We start from the raw sequence: 20,258 nt of genomic DNA, 5'->3' as shown, positions 1-20,258 counted from the left end.
TTTTGAAAGATATTTTGAAACACCATTGCCTTTTTATTGTATCCTTTTAACATCAATTTTTTTGCAGCACACTCAATACTTTTTTGTTTCTATCCCCCTTCATTACATTAGGTCTTAATAGACTGGCCACAAATTCATAGGCAATATCACAGGTCCAATATGGGATGTTTGTTTTCCATTAGGGAGACAAACATCTTTCGAAACAGGTTCTCAGTACCTTGAATGACGTAACATTGACGTCTAGAATTTGTTCAGCACAAGGATTCTTTTTTTCACATCCTGAATGGAAATGTTAAACATATAGTGCATACAGTACTACCTGTTTCAAAAAAGGTATACATAAATAATTTATTAAAAAATATATACACCGTATGTATTTAAGTCATATCTGAGAAGAGGCTAGGACAGGGTTGTTAAAAAAAAGATGTTTACTAAAGAGTTAGAAAGTTCTCACAGCCTACAGATAAATAAGGTAGGTTTGGTCCTGTTAGATTTTAAACTACTTTCTATGCTTCTGGGACCTCCAAGCAGCTGGAGGTGGAGTTCAGGAGGTATTCTTGGTGTTGAGGGCCTCGGGCGGCCTTGGGCTGCTCCGGGCCTACGGGGAGGCCTCCGAGTCGGGGTTCAGGTCTGCGGCAAAGAAGAGCAGGAGCTTGAGGAGGTGCACCTTGTCCTGCAGCTGCGGGACGAGCGGCTCCCCCAGCATGTGGACCAGGCGGCTGCGGAAGGCCTCGATCTGCTTCTCCACGTCCACCACCGAGATGTCGTCCCCCTGCTGGGGCTTGGGCTTGATTCTTTTGATTATTAAGTCTTTCCGGTCAATCACTGAGCTCCGCAAGTGCTCTGCAAGAGAGGAAAAGTCAATGGCACTATTCTGGACGACTTTGTATTCCTCTATGACTGGGGAAGGTGGAATTTTGGTAGGTAGGGTCTAGGCAAAGATTTGTTGATGAGTGACTAGGCTACAAGTCAAAGGCCCATTTCTGAAAGGTCCTTTGTTCTGGTTCTCTCTGGACCTCAGGTTTTAGTATTTAAAAAAAAAAAAAGCCTCGCTTTTAGTTCTTTTTCCTTTGTTGATTTAGACAATGAACCTATATTAAATAATGAAACTATTTCAAATGGATATAATCAAAACTATTCTTGGAAAAGAATTGCAAAGAAATATTAAAATTTACATGGTAAGTTTGTTGTGATTTTGGTTCATTGTAATTCTATTTAAAAGAATCCATTTTGTATGTATTGCAGGATAGACCAAATGGATAAATATTACTCGTGTTGTTGAGAATAAAGTAAGCGTTCTCAGTGTGGGAGAAAAGATTGAGTTAAGGAACAGGAAGAGGAAGAATTCTATGAAAGTGGAAACAGGTATCAGTATGAACTTGTATTTTTTTTTTAATCACATAATTTACTAGCTCTTGTCAGAAAGGGCCTAGAAGCAATAACTGACGGCTGTCCCAGTAGCAATCAGCGTACTTAGCACCTAGATCTTGGTTTCTAAATACTATTTCCCCCTCCCCACTAAACGATACCAGAGCTCTTGGCAAAAAGGCTGATTTTAGGATCATGGCAAGGAAGTTACAAGGTGAACCTGGAACTCTTTTTACAAGAAAGTAAGGGAATGCTTAGAAACTAATGGGGACATGTAAGAGGTCTTGTTGGCCACATTTTGAACAATATGATGGTAAATAATGGCCCCCAAAATGGGACTATAACACACTGAATTTTAAAATGTCCCAAATCCATAGTAAATAAGAATGAGTGCAGGGAGAAGGGAAAGGTCATTTTTACCAGAAGGCCAGTCAAATGTAGAAGGAATACATGACTAGAAAGGGACCATTTTTCAATCTACTAAATCAGTTAAGTAGTTCAGCAAATGAAAGGCTGAACAGGATACTGAGTCTCAAAGTTTTACCATCTGGGAAGAGAACAATAGAGAAATCTCATAGACACGCCTTGACCAAATGGTCCAACTTAACATCAATGAGACCAAACTGATGTTACTGCCTTTTGAAGGGGTGAACACCCTCATCTCTTCTGTGTTCTTGCTGATCATGCGAGAATAACTAGACAACCCTAATTGTGCAGTGTTCTATGAAATAACTGACCTGGACTCTTCAAAAATGTCCCATCACGAGAGACAAATAAAGGCTGGCAGCTGCGTTACATGACAGGAGGCCGAAGCACATAACAACCAAGTACAATGTGTGATGTTTGCCTGAATCCCGACCCAAAGCAAAACTAAACACCCGTCAAGGATATTACTGGCACATATTAGATAACATTCTATCAAGGATAAAATCAGTGGCATAATGAATAATGGTATGTAGGAGAATATTCTTAAGCTGAAGTATTTAAGCATGAAGGATTATGATAGCGCAACTTACTCTTAACTGGTTCAGCAAAAGAAGTATGTGGATGGGTCAATAGATAAGCCAAATATGGCAAAACATTAACAGCTTCTGAATCAAGGCAAAGGTTATATGAGTGTACATCATACTGCTCTGTAAACCTTTCTGTAGGTCCAAAACTAAAATGCCAGGAAAAGCAAAAACTCCTAAAAGTATGCATCACAAAGCCACGGCTCAGTCCCAGCAGGGCTCTGGCAGCGTGTGGGGCTGCGGCACACAGGGTCACGTGAGGCAAACGCAGCGGGAGGGCCCTGCAGGCCTCTTGAGTCCCACTGCACCAGAGACCACGCAGCGTCATTTTCTCCATCTCATTTATAAAAGGGGGGAATGACACCCTCATTAACAGGGTTCCTAGAAGGACTGATCTACAGGGTCTAGAAATTTGGGAAACAGAATTAACTGGAAAAAAAAAAGTGTAATAAACAGATTGTAGAATATCCAGAAAGTCTGGGAACAGGAGGCACAGCTGCACTGAGATGCATCGTAGGGGCCCTTCCACATTTAACCAGCGTTCACAGTGAGCGCCCACCCTGCCTCTGGGACAGGGCCAGGCTCCGGGAGACAGTGGGATCAGAGACCTGGGCCCAGCCCTCACGGACTGACATTCCTGCCGCACGAAGCCTGACAGTGAACCAGTCAACAGAAACAGTTGTGGCTTTGGTGAGTGCAACCAAACAAATAAACTGGGTGCTGTGATAAACAGGAACATTGAGGATACAAGGGAAGCGGTGCATTCTAGTTGGGGAGGGTATCTTAGTTGAGTCCCAAAGGATGAGAAGGAGGTAAGCATGCCAAAGTCTCGCGGAAAAGCAGTCTAGGGGAAAAGCAGTCCATGTAGCGAGAAAAAGTGCAAATGCCATGATACAGGAAAAGCTTGATTGGAAAACTAGAGGTCAGATCTGGGAAGTAAGAAGGAAAACAGGACTAGAAGAGACTGGCAGGCAGCCTGGCTCACAGACCAATGTGGAGTTTGTCTTCTCCACAAGCAAAAGGAGGGCTGTGAAGGGTTTGAAGCAGTGACATGTGCAATACTTCAGTCTGCTCCTGGGAAGCATGGCCACAGGGGACAGACTCCTCTTAGTAGAATCTGGTTTTCTTAAAGCATGTGCTACTCTGAAAAACAGGAGAATGACTGCGAAATAACAGAAAGGATTGACTGCAGAGAGAGGGATGGGAGACTTGGGAGCAAGAGGAACTCAGAATCAACGCAGGAAATTCAGAGAAGCGAAGGTCAGCAGTGCCCACCGAGCCACCGCCCAAGGGGCGGAAGTCCTGGCCAGTGGACGTGAACCATCCCGGCCCAGCCGGCGGGGCCTTGGACTTTATGCTTCAGTAGGGACGAGTTCTCACTGCAGAGGCTCTTGGGATTGTTGTGTGAGGCAGTTTATGCACAGGGCTTATGTGGGACAAGGCCTGCCTCAAGATACTGGGGCTGGTAGTGCTGTTACTGGTCCTGGATCAATACTAGGGCTAGCGATGATCATTTGTCAGGGTCATCGTCACGAGGACCTCCCATCTAACGGTCCGGTGGAGCCCTTCTCTGCGGCTCTTCCACGCACCGCCCTGTCAGTGCTGGCGGAACCCTGGGTGTCATCTTCAGCCCCAACACCCTTCAGAGTGCTTCTGCTCCACCACTGGGACCCCACGGCATCACCCACACCCTCGTCACCGTCACCCTCCCCGACCTCTCGCGTCCTCCGCCAAGCTGTCTGCCACACACAGGCGTTTTGCTGGGCTCCCTTCACTGTGGAGCCAAGGTGAATGAGCGCGCTAACTGGGGGGCCCTTCGCGCCCACTGCGGTCTAGGAGTCTAGGTCTTGTTTCCTGCTGCTCTCCCCATGCTCACTGAATCCTAGTCCTACTGGTCTGTTCTGTGTTCCTTGGACTCATTAAGTAGCTTCTGGCCTCGAGGTCCCTGGACATGCTGTTTCTTCTTTCTGGGAAACTTTGCCCTCCCTATTTGCCTGGCTAATACCAGTACTTCACATCTTAGTCTGAGTATTCCTCCTTTAGGGAGGCCTTCCTGAGTTCCTCCATAAACAATGTAAGTCCTACTTTTTCCCATCACAGCATTTATTTTCATTGCAATTATGTTACTAGTGTGATGGTTTGTTTCCAGCCAATCACTTCACCAGACAGTTAAGCTCTAGGAGGGCAGGGGCCACGCTGGTCTTAGACACTGAAGTTTTCCCAATGAGCCAGGCACAGAGGAGGCACTGGGTAAATATTTGTTGTCTGGAGGAATGTACGAATGAACTGATGGTGCCTGAGTCTGATCTTCCCCCCTCTGTGGGTGAGACCCCTTGCAGGAAGGCTGGTGTGAGACTCTCCTTGGAATGGACAGGTGTCTGACTTCTGCATCATCCTCAGTGGCCCAGAGTGAAATTCAGGAAAAGCATTTTGTTCATTTAAATGCCATATGTTTAAATTCCTAGATTCATAGCTTTAAAGTATATTCTAATTACTCACATGCATCAGGAGAACTCACAGCATATGGCAACTTGTAATTTTGCTGAGGCTCGGACTTGAGTTTCACGGCTGTAAACTGGTGTGTGGGGGCTCGCTTCCCTCAGCTCAGGTGACAGCCCAGCATCCACCTCTCTGGGGCTGCTGTGCCCTCTACGGGAACATTTAAAAAATGTGGGGGGTTCAAGATACATTGCTCCCCAAGGTCAAGGGTCAGTATGAGAGTAATTTAACCATGTATAGAGAGTTTAGGAAGTGGGCATCAGAAATTCCTTAGAACCTCATCTAATCTCATCCGGGAATTCACAGAATATTAATCTCCTCCAGTGTGTTTCCACCGTACACAGACTTTGGCAACAGACCTCAGTTTGAATCCTGGCTCTGCATGTGCTTTCCTCTCAGCTTTTGTTTGCCCATATGTGAAAGGGGGTTGGCACTCATCTCACAAGCTTACTGGGTTAGATAAGCCAGTGTATGTGAATTTATCTATGCCCCCTTCCTCTCTTCCTCCTTAGAAGTTCTAAACAAAGGGCAAACGTGGACTCCCCAGCCTTTCTTTCCTCCCCCGCCCCTGGAGTTGGACAACTCTCTGTGCGTGCTCAGTCGCTAGTCGTGTCTGGCTCTTTGCGACCCCATGGACTGCAGCCCGCCAGGCTCCTCTGTCCATGGGATTCCCCAGGCAAGAGTACTGCAGTGGGTTGCCATGCCCTCCTCCAGGGGATCTTCTCCATCCAGGGATCGAACCTGTGCCTCCTGAATTGCAGGGGGATTCTTTATCTGCTGCGCCACCTGGGAAGCCCATTGGACAACTCTGGCTGACCTCAAAACGCACTCAATGACGTCCTCCGCCCACTTGAACAGGGCAGAGATGACTAAGGAGCAGTTGCAGTAAAATGCCTCCTGATAAAGACACTGACTATTTCAGGGAACCATTCAATTCTGTTCTTTGCAGGACACTATTTTCAAACTGCTGGTTCTAAATATTTCTTCTCCTTCTTAACTCTTTTCCAAAGAAGCTGAAAAGGATGGTAAGGATAAAATAGGATTGAATATCCCATTTATTCCTGGTTAGTATACACTGGTCTGAGAGCTTCCTCTCCCTTATTCAAGGCAGAAGAGAATATTCTGTAATAAAAGTAGATCCCATGTCCACCTTAAATTACTATTGCCCATGACCCAGGTATATTCCCTTGGAAACAAAACAGAAATGAACAACAAGTATTAAAGGTGAACTTTAAACCAAACCAAGCTGCTTTAATATTAAACTTTCTGCTAGATCTCCAAAAGAAACAATTACATAAACTTCAGTGAGGCTGAGGAAACATGGAATTTGCCTTGGGGCTTTGTTCTTAGAAGGACACGCACCTTTCTTTGAGCATGTTAAAAACAGCACAGACCACAGAGCCACACGTCGTGGCCCCGACAGTGCCCTGTTATGTTTTAGTTACGAGTGTCTGAAACAGAGAGGACCCTTGTAGCATCCTCCTGGCCAGGCAACAGGCAGCCTGAGAGCCAGCTGACGCTGACTGAGCACCTTCTGCTTTATTTCATGCCTATTAGCAATTAGTCTTGGCAAGTTATGTATTACCATCCCCATTCTATAGAAGGAAGAAACTGAGGTCTAGAGATATAAAATTAGCTGCCCAATGCAGAGTAGGTGACTAGGTGATGGAACTGGGATTCAAACCCAGACCTTCTACATTAAATTCGGTGCTTTTAGTTTTTTTTAATGTTTCTGTAATACCTTCCTCAATTCCAGGCACAAGAGGGTGTACGGACCATCTTATCTTCCCAAGAGCATTACTGAGCTAAAATCAACCTCAATATGATCACGGCAGGTAGATCATGTATGTGTGTATATAGGTGTGTGTATATATACACACACACACACATATATGCAATATATATATACATATATATATATATTAAGGACAGAAATAGCAAGGACCTAAAAGAAGCAGAAGAGATTAAAAAGAGGTGGCAAGAATACACAGAAGAACTGTACAAAAAAGGTGTTAATGACTCAGATAACCATGATGGTGTGGTCACTCACTTAGAGCCAGGTATCCTGCAGTGTGAATTCAAGTGGGCCTTAGGAAGCATTACTATGAACAAAGCTAGTAGAGGTGATGGAATTCCAGCTGAGCGATCTTAAATCCTGAAAGATGATGCTGCACTCAATATGTCAGCAAATTTGGAAAACTCAGCAGTGGCCACAGGACCGGAAAAGGTCACTTTTCATCCTACCCAATCCCAAAGAAAGGCAATGCCGATGAATGTTCAAACTATCTTACAATTGAGCTCACTTCACATGCTAGCAAGGTAATGCTCAAAATCCTTCAAGCTAGGCTTCAACGGTATGTAAACTGAGAACTTCCAGATATACAAGCTGGATTTGGAAAAGGCAGAGGAACCAGAGATCAAATTGCCGACATCTGTTGGATCATAGAAAAAGCAAGGGAATTACAGAAAAACATCTATTTCTGATTCATTGACTATGCTAAAGCCTTTGACTGTGTGAATCATAGCAAACTGTGGGAAATTCTGAAAGAGATAGGAATACCAGATCACCTTCCCTGCCTCCTGAGAAATCTGTATGCAGGTCAGGAAGCAACAGTTAGAACTGGACATGGAACAACAGACTGGTTCCAAATAGGAAAAGGAGTAGGTCAAAGCTGTATATTGTCACCCTGCTTATTTAACTTCTATGCAGAGTACATCATGAGAAATGCCGGGCTGAATGAAACACAAGCTGGAATCAAGACTTCCAGCAGAAATATCAACAACCTCAGATATGCAGATGATATCAATATAATGGCAGAAAGTGAAGAGGAACTAAAGAGCTTCTTGATGAGGATTGAAAGAGGAGAATGAAAAAGCTGGCTTAAAACTCAACGCTCAAAAAACTAAGATCATGGCTTCCAGTCCCATCATTTCATGGCAAATAGATGGGGAAAAAGCAGAAACAGTGGCAGATTTTATTTTCATGGGCTCCAAAATCACTGTGGTTGGTGACTGTAGCCAGGAAGTCAAAGGAAGCATGCTCCTTGTAATAAAAGCTATGACAAACCCAGACAGCATAGTAAAAAGCAGAGACATCACTTTGCCAAAAAAGGTCTGTATAGTCAAAGCTATGGTTTTTCCAGTAGTCATGTATGGATATAAAAGTTGGACCATAAAGAAGCTTCTTTTTCAGGATCCCATCCAGGATCATGTTTTGCATATAATATTCATGTGTTTTAGTTTGATTTTAATCTGGAATAGTTCTTCAGTCTTCCTTTGTTTTTTTTTCCTTCCTTTGTTTTTTAAGATATTGGGACTTTTGAAAGTACAGGCCAGTTAGTTTGTAAAAGGCCCTTCAATCTGGGTTTGTCTGATGCTTCCTTCTGATTAGATTCAGGTCATGCATTTTTGGCAAGAACATTACCTAAGTGATGAGGTGTGCTCAGGGTATCACAAGAGGACTGTCAGTTTTCTCCCTTGTAAACTTACTATCTTTCCTTATGTAATTTATAATTACATTAGTTTTCCTAGGGGCCTCATTAATCCTTGGCTGATCAAATCACTCTTATTTAAAGCACCTATTCCACCACTATCCTTGTCTATATTTGCCCCTGAGTGTTAGTTAACTAATCAGTCTAACTCTCCCAGATTCTCAGTGGATTACTGGCTTTGCCTGTGACTGGGGCAGAGCCACTTTCACAGTCTTACATCGTTTGCAAGATGTACATTTTTACCTTGCCACTGATTTTCTGTGTATTTGTATCATACTGACAGATGTTTACAACATCCAAGTCAGTGAGCAGTAGACCCAGCAAAGATTCTGCAGTGATGGGCCAGGGAAAGCTGCCAGGGCTGTCAGGACATCAGTGAATCTTGCTCATGTTAGGACGACTTTCATTTACCCACGCAACCCGAAGGACTGTGAGGAGCACTGTAGCATCTGCCGTAGCAAAAACACTAAGTGAATTCCTCTGTTTCAGAGCAGCGATTCCAGCTATGTCCCTTCTCATTTCTTGCAGTGACACCAAGGAACAAGGATTTACTGAAGTTAATAGAGTCCCTTATGTGACTTTAATTCATAATAATGTCCACTGCCAGACTCCCACACCACCTGGTTTGTGCCCAGCTGCTCCTTACCTCTTAAAACATGCTGGTAACTGGACAACAGAAACTGCAGGTGCTCGACCAGCTCATCCCATTTCTGCCACTGGGTTTTATCCGACTGTAGAGATAGTAAAAGCAGTTGGTAATAAATTCTTTCCTCAGTAAGAGGTGTATACAGTTTTTAAGTAACTTTTATAAAAAGCTCCAGGATTAAGGAAAAGGTGGTCTAGGCCTGGAACTGCAGTAGGGAAAACGTACCTGACACTTGAGCAGTGATGTGGAATTGTTCAGGAAATAGAGGGCCTGGGCCAGAGACAAGGGGAGGCGGGTGGGCGTCTCACAGCTGTGGAGAAATATGATTTCCAGCACTTTGCAGCGTAGAAGGTGGCTTTCCATGGTAGTAAAGAACATCTCTCTGCATGGAGAAGAGATAGTGCACCATCGCAACTATTGTTTCAAGGAACATATACCACAGTTCTCCCTGAATGCTCTAAACTTTGCCTAAACCAGAGAACGCTAAGAAGGAACACAGGGAAGGCCTGCAAAATCACAAAGCCTGTGGACAGGGCACAAACGGATTCCTTCATGAATTGACACCTGCCAGACCGGGGGCGGGAGGGTGGGAACTCCTTGATGTCTGAAAGCGAAAGACTAGTTTAGGACACTTGAAGAAGAATTACAGCATACTCTAACCAAGAGAATTAATCATGAGATTAAATGTTTCTGAATGGCCATAAAGTGCCATAATTGGCACAAATGAAGAATATTATTAAGAGAAATAAAAGAGGGTATTGTTCTCGAAAAGCTGATGGTTGAACAAGGGGAGGAAGTGTGCAACAGGAAGCTGAAGTGCAGGGCGGGCGTACGGTGCGGCGGTGCTCCCGTGCTGCGCACGTGGTCAGGGGCTGGAAGCAGCCTGACGGGGGAGGCGGCGTGGGTGACAGCGGCCGAGGGGAGTAAAGAAGGTCCACTGCAACGCCAGGAAACACACGGTGACAACCGAGGAGAAAAGACACACATCTGGGGCACCGCGGCCTTCTTCCATTTCTGAGGAGTCCCTGAGGGACGTGGCCAGCGAGGGTGGGCTGGAGCTCACTCAGAGGCTTGAGAAGAGAGCTGTAAAACAAGGGCTGAGCTTCGGGAAGGTGAGTCCCACTCACTGTTCTAAACGCAGTGTCGGCTCCCCCCCAGAACGCGATGGATCTCAGAGGCACAGGGTGCATCTCTGGACTGCCTAAAGACTGTTGCCTGAAGGTGTGGTTGGTGGTTCTTGCCAGGTCTGCGCATCAGAGCAGTTTCTGAGGATTAGACAGTGAGCAGATAAGGAGATGGCAGCAACAGAACCTGCCCCAGGTATCAGGGTTCTTTCTTCTACAGCTGCCCCTTTGCAGTGGGGCAACATTTAGAAAAATAGGGGGCTCTTGGTAACACTGCCGCTTATAACAATGATAAATAACAAAGTACCTCTTCGTTTTTATTTTCTCCTTCCTTTTCCTTTTGCTGTTCCACCAGACACGTGTTATTAGTGTAAAAGCGAAATTAAAAAAGCAGAATAAATACTTTCAAAACCTTTGCTTCTTACCATTCTAAAGCTTAAAAAAAATCTAAAATATTTATGAAAACCCATTTGATCTCTTTATTTTTTAGTACCATTCTATACCTTCTCTGTCAAATTTTCTTTAATACAAAGGACAAATTATTACATTCATAAGATATTCTCCAATTTCTTTTAAAGTCTAATTTCTACTCTGCATTTAGTGTATGACTTTCACAGACAGTTGTTCTATTCAATAACTTTTAATTTCAAACTGTATTTTCTCTTCCAATTTTGACTCCAGAGCCTGCATTTGTCCTGGGTTTTATAATCCAAGATGGCAAACCCAGAAATATACAAAGGTCAAGAAAGTAATTTTAATGTGTTGGACACAGTAGGAAATGGAAGTACAATTATCTATAGCAATTCAAATTCAAATTTTAAAAACAAGATAGAGAGGAAGGCTAAACTTCCAGGTCCAGCCTTAACAAGTATATCTGGTGTTAGATTTACTCTTTTATCAACAATTATAAACCTGAACAAAATATATGAAATAACTATTTTCAGGCATTGGATAAACTACTATAAATGACTATTGTTCTTGAGAGAAAGGGAAACAAAGGTGGTAAACTCCATGTTTACACCAGATTTCCTGCTGGGGGCACTTTCTAACTAAGGCCAAGGAAAGTATGGGTCCTAAACAGAAAGCAGTGGATCTGCTGGGCAGAGCAGAGACTGGAGGTCCGGGGAGCTGAGGTGGCTGGATTATCTGTAATGGTCCCCCTCGGCACATGGACAGGGAGATAGCCTGGGATAGAACAGTTAGTGAGGGCTGTGAGATGAACGGGGATTCAGGAAAGTGCCCAGTGTTGAGAGAGACGAGGTTTCAATGAACTAGAGGAGAAATCTCATTGAACATGTTGGCCATTCGGGTGCAACCCCAGAAGACTAAGCTATAGAACATTAGTCTCTTAAGAAAGGCTGCTTTAGAACACCCTTACAAGTCCTAGAAACAAGCTTCAAAAGGAGAAAGCTAATCTGCTAAGAAATCACTGTCTGTCAGAATGAAAGTCAATATTCTTTAAAGGAAGTCAGCAAATTTCAGACTCAACAACGGACCATTCATAATGTTACGCATACAATGAAAAGTTATTAGACGAGGGAAAAAACAGGAAAATGAATCCATAACCAGGATCAAAATGCCCATAGAAACAGTCTGATGACACAAATGTTGGAATTAATAGACAAGGACTTTAGAACAGCTGTTAAAAATATGCTCAAGATTAACCAACCAACCAAGTAACCAAGATATATGAGTGACTAGATGGGGACTCAGCAAAGAGAAATGGACACTCTAAGGATGAACCAAATGGAAGTTCTTGTTCTGAAAGATATAATATCTAAATGAAAAAAAAAAATCTATCAGATAGGCTTCACAACAAATTAGGCAGCACAAAAAAGAAAAGAAAAGATCAAGGAGCATGAAGACTATCCAAAGTGAAACAGAGAGAGAAAAAAAGACAAGTCAAACAAAATAAAACAAACAAAAAAACAATAGTAGAAAACACCAGAGTCGTAATATTCTGTGGAACAGTGAGACACAGCCTAGCATATATGTAGTCGAAATCCCAGAAGATGATGAGAATTCAGGCCAAAAAAGTTTTTTTAAATGCCCAAGATATTTCAAAATTTGATCAAAAATATCAACTCACAGATTCAAGAATCTCAATAAGCCCCAAGCAGGGTAAACATAATGGAGACTACAACTAGTTACCATAACCAAGTAGACGGAAAAAAAAGCAGCGGCCAGAGGGAAAAGGGGCACACGACGTAGAAGGGAACAACAGTGAGAAGCTCTAATGACTTCTCATGAGCAAGCCAGAAGAAAGCGGAACATCTTTAAAATAAGTAAAAATACCTATCAGTCTAGAATTTATATCAAGTAAAAACACTATTCATATATGAAGGTGAGACAACAAATTCAGATAAACAAAAGCTCAAAGAATGCATTACAAGTAGACTTGCAGTATAAAAAATATTAAAAGAAGTTAAGTTCTTTACATGGAAGAGAAATAATACCAAATGGAACTTGGACAGTCAAGAAAGAAAGAAAGAACACCAAACATGGTAACTGTGGATCTGATGTGTGTTTTTTCCAACGACACTAAGCGATTAACGCAGTTTTGACACCATTCACCGCAGCGTCAGATCCGCGGGGTAAGGGCTCAGTCTACACGGCTGCCCTCACATTCCCTCTTTAGATGCCGACCCAAAGTCCAGGTTGTCAAGCTGTGCGCTTCTGAACAACACAGCTACAGATGGAAGGTTCCCGGGACCCCCACTGAGCTTTGATTAATCTGCTACAGCGGCTTACAGAACTCAGATAAACCCTTTGCTTACTAGATTACCAGTTTATTATAAAAGGTGTAACTCAAGAACAGCCAAATGAAAGAGATGTGTAAGGTACGGGGAAAGGGTGAGGCACTTCCATGCTCTCTGGGTACACCACTCTACAGAGAATCTCCACCTATTTACCAACCTGGAAGCTCCCTGGACCTAGTCCTTTGGGGTTTTCAAGGAAGCTGCATTAGACAGGCATGGCTGATTAAATCAGTGACCATTGGTAACTGAACTCAACCTCCAGCCCCTGTCCCTTCCAGGGAGGAGGGGATGGAGCGGGAGGAGGGAGGGCAGTGGAGAGCTGGAACGGAAAGTTCTGCTCTCTAATCACATGGTTCCCCTGGCAACTGGCCCCCATCCTTCAGGTCCCCAAGTGGTTTTCTGAGATACCTCATTAATGGGACAAAAGATAACTTTATTACTCTCATCACTTAAAAAACTCCAAAAGAGCTCTGTGCCAGGAACAGGATGAAGGTCTCTCTCAAACACACACACACACACAAGTGTGGATGGTAAAGAATCTGCCTGCAATGTGGGAGACTCAGGTTTGATCCCTGAGTCAGGAATATCCCCTGGAGAAGGGAATGGCAACCTACTCCAGTATTCTTGCTGGGAGAATCCCATGGACAGAGGAGCCTGGTGGGCTATAGTACACTGGATCACGAAGAGTCAGACACAGCTGAGCAACTAACAACCAACATATAATGCAAAAATAGCAGTCTTTGGCATTTATTCCAGAGAAATGAAGATTTATGTTTATTCAAAAATTTGTACATGAATATTTATAAAAGCTTTATTCATAATAGCCCCAAATTGGAAGCAACACAGATATTCTTCAATGGGTAAAATGGTTTTAAAAAAAATACCAAAGGTATACCCATTCTATGGAATACTATTCAGCAATAAAAAGATACCACAACCTGAATGAATCCCAAGAGATCTATGCTAAGTGAAAAAGCCAATCCCAAAAGGTTACCTACTGTATGATTCCACTTATATAATATTTTGAAATGATCTAATTATAAAAATGGAAAATGGATAAGTAGTTGCCAGGGGTGGGGTGGGAGGGGAGTGGGTAGGGTTATAAAAGGTCAAAAACAAGAACATTTTCTAAAGTAACCAAGTACAATGACCAAAAAAAAAAAAAAATCAGAAAATTAGTCTTAATGCAACAGTATTATATTAACTGTAGACTTTAATCAGATTCTTTTCATTGTCCTAATGTTGCTGTTAATAGCAAAAGAAAATCGCAGGTTATGCACCACATACAGTTGCCTGTTTTTTTCAGTGTCCTTTGGTCTGGAACAGTTCCGCATTCTTGCTTTGTCTTTTATGACATTGACATTTTGGAAAAGTGCAGTTCAGTTTTTTTTGTAGAACATTTCTCATTGGGAATTTCTCTGATATTTATCCATGATTTGATGGAGGTTATGCATTTTTCGGCAAGAGGACTATGAAAATGTTTTGTGCATCCTATCAAGGAGCATATGATGTCAGTTTGCCCCACTGCTGGTGTTAATTTTGATTACTTGACTCCATAGTAATTTTTCACTTCATAATTAATATCTTGTGAGAATATACTTTCAGACTATGCAAATATTTTGGTACTCCACAAAATTTCATCATTTTAGTATCTGGTCATACCTGAATTAATTCTTATTATGATGGATGCCAAATGGTATTTTCCCCCTGAATTCATCATTTCTTCTTATATTTATTAGTTGGCTTTCTACTATAAGGAAGAGAGTCCCTTCTCTTCCTTCCTATCAGTATTAGAATCATGGGTTATTATTCTACACAACAGTTTATAGTCTTTTACTGTCAATATTTATTTTGACACTCAAATTATCTCAGATTTAGTCAGTGGAAGCTCTTTAAGCTTCTTCTGTCATGTTCTGAACATTCTTTGAACATTTCCTCACTTTTTGGATCAAGATGTTCTAGGCTCATTTCACACATTATCTCAGCTCTGGAATCAGGCATTCCTTAACAAACTCTGGTTCCTTTCAGTGTAAACTAGTATTTAGGAACAAAGGTCTGCGCACTGCTCCTAGGGTGTAGCTGTTCCTATGCTCTCTTGGTGGGTAGAGGTAGGCAAGAAATGTACGAATCCACACATACACACACATAATACATGTATGAATGCTCACACATCTATATTTATTCCTGTCTCTACCTATTTATTAGAAACCACAAGCTCATCCTGACGCCTCCAAATCCAACCCAGCACCACAGCGTTCCTTCTATCCTCCCCCCTTTTCATACGTGCAACCCTCTCCTCTGACAGTGGGAAACTTGGCTCTCACTGTCCACACTACATTTAAGTGTTAAATCCTAGAATACACATAAGACAGTGTTTGAATTGTTAACACTTCCTGTGAATAAGAAATTTACTAACTAGAGTTTAATATTTATTTACACTTCATTTGTTTGTCTTTAGCCTGAGGGTATTTACTCCAAATACTGCGTTTTTTTTTGGGGGGGGGGTGGGGGGGCTCTACTTTTTTTTTTTTTCATTTATTTTATTAGTTGGAGGCTAATTACTTTACAATATTGAAGTGGGTTTTGTCATACATTGACATGAATCAGCCATGGAGTTACACGTATTCCCCATCCCGATCCCCCCTCCCACCTCCCTCTCCACCCGATTCCTTTGGGTCTTCCCAGTGCACCAGGCCCGAGCACTTGTCTCATGCATCCATCCTGGGCTGGTCAAATACTGCATTTTAACTTACTTGGATGCGCTGGGGAAGATGAATAGTTATCGTAAAAGGGTAGTACAAGGGATCTTTGTGGTGATGGAACAGTTCTGCATATGTTGATTGTCTTGGTGATTATATGAAGCTACACATGTGATAAAACTGCTTAGAACTACATATGATGAGTGCAATCTGGATGAAATGGGTGAAATCTGAATATGTGCTATAGATTATACCAATGTCAATTTCTTCTTTGTCATATTGTTACAGTTATGCAAGATGTAATCACTAAGGGAAAGAAAGTGAAGGGTATAGAGGACCGCTCGTACTAGTTTTTGCAACTTCCTGTGAATCTTTATTTAAAAATAAAAAGTAAAGAAAAAAAAGTTGCTTGGGTTTTTCCTCCCCCCAACTCTCTCCCCTCAGCCCCATTTAATTGAATAATAATTCATTTAAAACACAGGTTAATTTCTGTCTGTTTGTATTGTTTGTTAGGCTATCCTCCAACTTCCTTACTGATTTTTTTTTTTAGTATATAAAACATTAACATGGTTCTAAAAGTCTAAAAGTTATAACTATACAAAGAAGTGTACTCAGGGAGGACTATACTACCAATACCACTATTAAGGTCATTATCACTCCAGCCTGGCACCCTAGCTCCTTTCCAGCCCATCTATCCCGATATGTAAGCAATTTGATTGGGTCTGCATTTATCTTAACTTTGTTTCTTTTTTTACAATTATAATCATGTATATTTAAAAATTTCTCATTCTTATATGTATATTTATTATGCATACTCTATGTATTTTGCTTTGTTTACTTAACAATATATTTTGGGAAACAGTTCATTAAAATTTTGCTCCTAATTTTAATATTTACTTTTTTATAGCTACATCTTCATTGTGTAGATGTACCAGAGACTTTCAACCACTGTCCTATGTATGGGAATTTGGGTTGTTTCTAGTATTTTGCAATTATAAACATGCTGTTGTGAATATCCTTTTGCATATGTATTTTCATATTGTTAAATGTGTATCTTTAGGATAAACTTCTACACATGATTTTTCTGGGTCAAGAGGTAATGTACATTTAGCTTTGTTAGATATTGTAAAATTCCACCACACATACCCCTGCCTCCCACCGACCATAACGCTTGTATCATTTTGCATTACCACCAGGAATGTATGGGCACCTACCTGCTTTCTCAAACCTTCACTAACAGAGTGTTTTATAGTACTTTAAAATTTTTATTATTTGTATAGGTTGGAAATAGTATCTCAGTGTAGTTTTAATTTACATTTATTTTTTATATACATTTCTTTATAAGTGAAGTTGGACATTATACAAAAATAAAATTACTATCTCTAGTAAACATAGATGAAAAAGCCCTTAACAAAATATTAGCAAGTTGAATCTGTCAATAGAAAAAAATAATATATCACAATCAAGTAGGGTTTTTTATTCCAGGAATGCAAGGTTGGTTATAATATGAAGAAATCAATCAATGTAATTCATCATATCAATGGAATGAGGGAAGAAAAACTATGATTATTTCAATAGATGAACAAAATACATTTTATATATTCAAATACCTATTCTTCATAAAACACGGAATATCTTAGACAAAGAAGGAGGCCTCCTCAATCTGACAATGGGCACCTATGAAACATCCACAGCTAATATTATACTTAATGGTCAAAGACTGAATATTTTTCCTCTAAGATCAGGAATAAGGCAAGGATATCTGTTCTTGTCACTTCTCCAACATTCTATTAGAGGTATCAGCCCTTGGAATAGGGTAAGATAAAGAAGGACAAGGTATACAGATTGGAAAGGAAGAGATTAAATTTTTTATTTGCAGACAATATATTGTGTAGGTAGAAAACTCTAAGGAAATCACAGAAAAATTCCTACTAAAATAACTGAATTCAGCAAGGCTTCAGGGTTTCTACCACTATCAGTGAGTCACTGGAAAATAATAGGTTACATAAGTTACACTTTTGTCAAAACTTTGGAATGATACCTATGTAAATTAGTTTATATCATTTAACAGAATGTAAACTATACATAAACTTTAAAAGATTAAAAGGTAAGGCCATATAAAGTATCTTCTAGTATAATTTGGGGTGGTTGCAAATTTTCCCTTCCTGAAAAGTTTTAAATTAGGACCAGGTTTCATTTAAGCTATTTTTGTCTATGTTTAGTTTAAATTTATTTACAGTTACCTACTCCTTAGATTTCCCATCTCTCACTAAAATCTGGGCATAAATAAATAAACAGTATGGAAGCTGGATCCAAATGAAATACTAACGAAGTGATAGAGCAAGCATGATATTTATGAATGCTTCCTTCTGGCTGACCACTGTAACGTACTGCCTTCTTTGAACTGACCTTGGAATTAGGAAGTCCTAGGTTTAAATCTGGATTCTAAATCTGATTAGCGATGTAAACTTTGGCTAGTTATTTAACTATTTAGAGTATTTTTCTCATTTGTTAAATGGGAACACCATTATAAAGCTTTACAAAAACATGGGATAATTAATGTAACAATGATTGGTGCATTGTATGGATCCAATAAATGTTTGTCTTAATCTCAGCAGGATAGTTTAACTAAATCTTTACTACAATTCTATTTGGAATGACATTTTCTTCTAACAGAGGAACCAGAAATGTACAAGAGTAGTCTTGGTCACCAGCTGGGAGCTTAGGGGTGGGGTGGGAGGCAGACAGGAGCTGACAGAGACTCCCTCAAGGGTCGCCAGCCTACGGCGGCTCTCCCCTGGTGAGTCCTGTCCCAGCAACTGTTCACGAAATTACAGTCAAGATAGCTTATTTTCCCTCCTTTGGGTTCTAAAATTACTGGTTCAAAGGAGGAATCACTGGTCCTAGCCAACTCTCATTTCTTTGTCTCTTCCTAATGCAATGCTTCACTCATTAATGTTTAGAGAAAGTGAATTCCTTATTCCTAATAACTGGGCTCATTTTACAGGTACAACTGTGTTCATTCTTGGATCAACTCTTCTTCCCCTCAGACGGACAGGCCTATTTCACCCAGCAAGACTTTAGTAAACATTTATACCAGGCTCTATGGCTGAGGGTCAGAGAAGATGGTAGTGCTTAACAGCTGAAAACTCGAGGGATAAATAAAGTTATTAGACAAATGGATAAAGTGGGAAATTTAGGCTGCATTTAAGGTACCCTGCCTCTTCCTAAGAAATTATGCTTTAGTTGCAAATAATAATTGGTTGAGAAACTATTTCTTTCAAAAGCTTAAAGAGACAGGAACTATTTCTCTACCTTTTTTCTCCCTAATTTAACTACTGTTTGGAATTTTCTTTTGAAATTATGTTCCCAGATCAAAAAACAAAACAAAACTAAGACTCACCTCTGACTCCTCTCAGGAATGTCCAGCACAAACCCAAACATCATTTCGGCAATTTTATTGGAGCTGCACGTGGGGGTCCTGTCCACCTCGACAGCAATAGACAGCATCCTCTGGAGCTGGCATACAATCCTGAGTCCAGAACACAGAACACAAATGAGCGGGAGGGTCCCTGCTGGCTGGGATGAGGTACCCGCCGGTGTACTAAAGGCTCTCGTAAAGCACACACTAGGTCAGGGAGAACTACTCAAGCATCAGCATGCTTTTATTAGCAATTTCACCTACCTGAATCCCTTTTGCCAGATCATACTATCAACCTCTCAGAACCTGGGGTTGCGCTGCAAAAGCAAGCTGCTTTTAAATTAAAAAATAGAAACATACAATCTTTTTAAAAATATAGTTGCTTATCTATTTATTTTTTAAAAAATTTTGGCCATGCCATGAGGCAAGTGGGATCTTAGTTTCCTGACCAGGGATCAAACCTAGAACCTTCCTCAATCTGCCCCTGCATTGGGAAGCATAGCATCCCAACAACTGGACTGCCAAGGAAGTCCCTAGGAACATATAATCTTAAGGATCTAGAGAACTTTAAGGATATCTAACCTAAAGCCTCTATATTCTACGGATGAAGAAACAGGTCCAGAATGACTAACAATTATCTGAATTTCTCTGATAGGAGAAAATACAAATTTAATACGTAGTTTTCTCCCGTTACTGGTTCCTTTACAACAATCTTTCCCTAAGTTCAGTGTCAGAATTTCAACTGGTGAAAAGTGACCCTCTCTCCCATCAGACCTAACTGTGGGAGAGATCCAGGCTGAAAGAAGGAATCTGAGCAACCCCTCAGAAGGTGAGCCTCGCCTGAAGCTAGGCTTTTCTTTCCAATGTCTCATTTATTTTTTTTCCCAATTATTTTTATTAGTTGGAGGCTAATTACTTTCTAATGTGCACTGTTATTTGTGAGGCAAAGAAGGGCTCTGTTTGCAGAAAATCTGCAGCCAGGGACACAATAGGTAGACCAGAGTCAGATCAGATTCTGGCTCTGCAATGACAAGCTATTCAATATTTGACAAATTACTAAACTGCTCTGAGTCAAGACTCTCTCATCTCAAAAAAGGGGAAATAACGCCACCTATTTCAGAAAGCTGTGCTGAGTAAGAGACCTGGCATATAGGCACTAGTTAATGGTAAACAGCAGTGCCTACTGTTGTTAAGATCATGATAAATTGATTTTTGAGGGCTCTAATTTTATTTTTCTAATA

General features: G+C 41.2%; 1 protein-coding gene across 2 annotated transcripts in view; it reads right to left on the bottom strand.

Annotated features, from left to right (window-relative positions):
• Positions 1-10: 10 nt before the first annotated feature.
• The window catches only part of SIMC1 (SUMO interacting motifs containing 1), a 68,674-nt gene continuing 48,426 nt past the window's right edge, over positions 11-20,258 (bottom strand). For both annotated transcript variants that reach the window (XM_043920044.1, XM_043920045.1), the window contains 4 exons: positions 19,000-19,128; positions 9,240-9,396; positions 9,015-9,099; positions 11-843 (listed from right to left, as the gene is read on the bottom strand). In XM_043920044.1, coding sequence (XP_043775979.1) covers positions 599-843; positions 9,015-9,099; positions 9,240-9,396; positions 19,000-19,128 — 616 coding nt within the window. In that variant the 3' untranslated portion in view covers positions 11-598. The remainder of the gene's footprint in view (positions 844-9,014; positions 9,100-9,239; positions 9,397-18,999; positions 19,129-20,258) is intronic.

This window comes from Cervus elaphus, chromosome 12 (assembly GCF_910594005.1).
Source record: "Cervus elaphus chromosome 12, mCerEla1.1, whole genome shotgun sequence".
Lineage (NCBI taxonomy): Eukaryota > Metazoa > Chordata > Mammalia > Artiodactyla > Cervidae > Cervus > Cervus elaphus.
The sequence above is the reverse complement of the archived record's forward strand: the minus strand, read 5'-3'. Positions and strand labels throughout refer to the sequence as shown.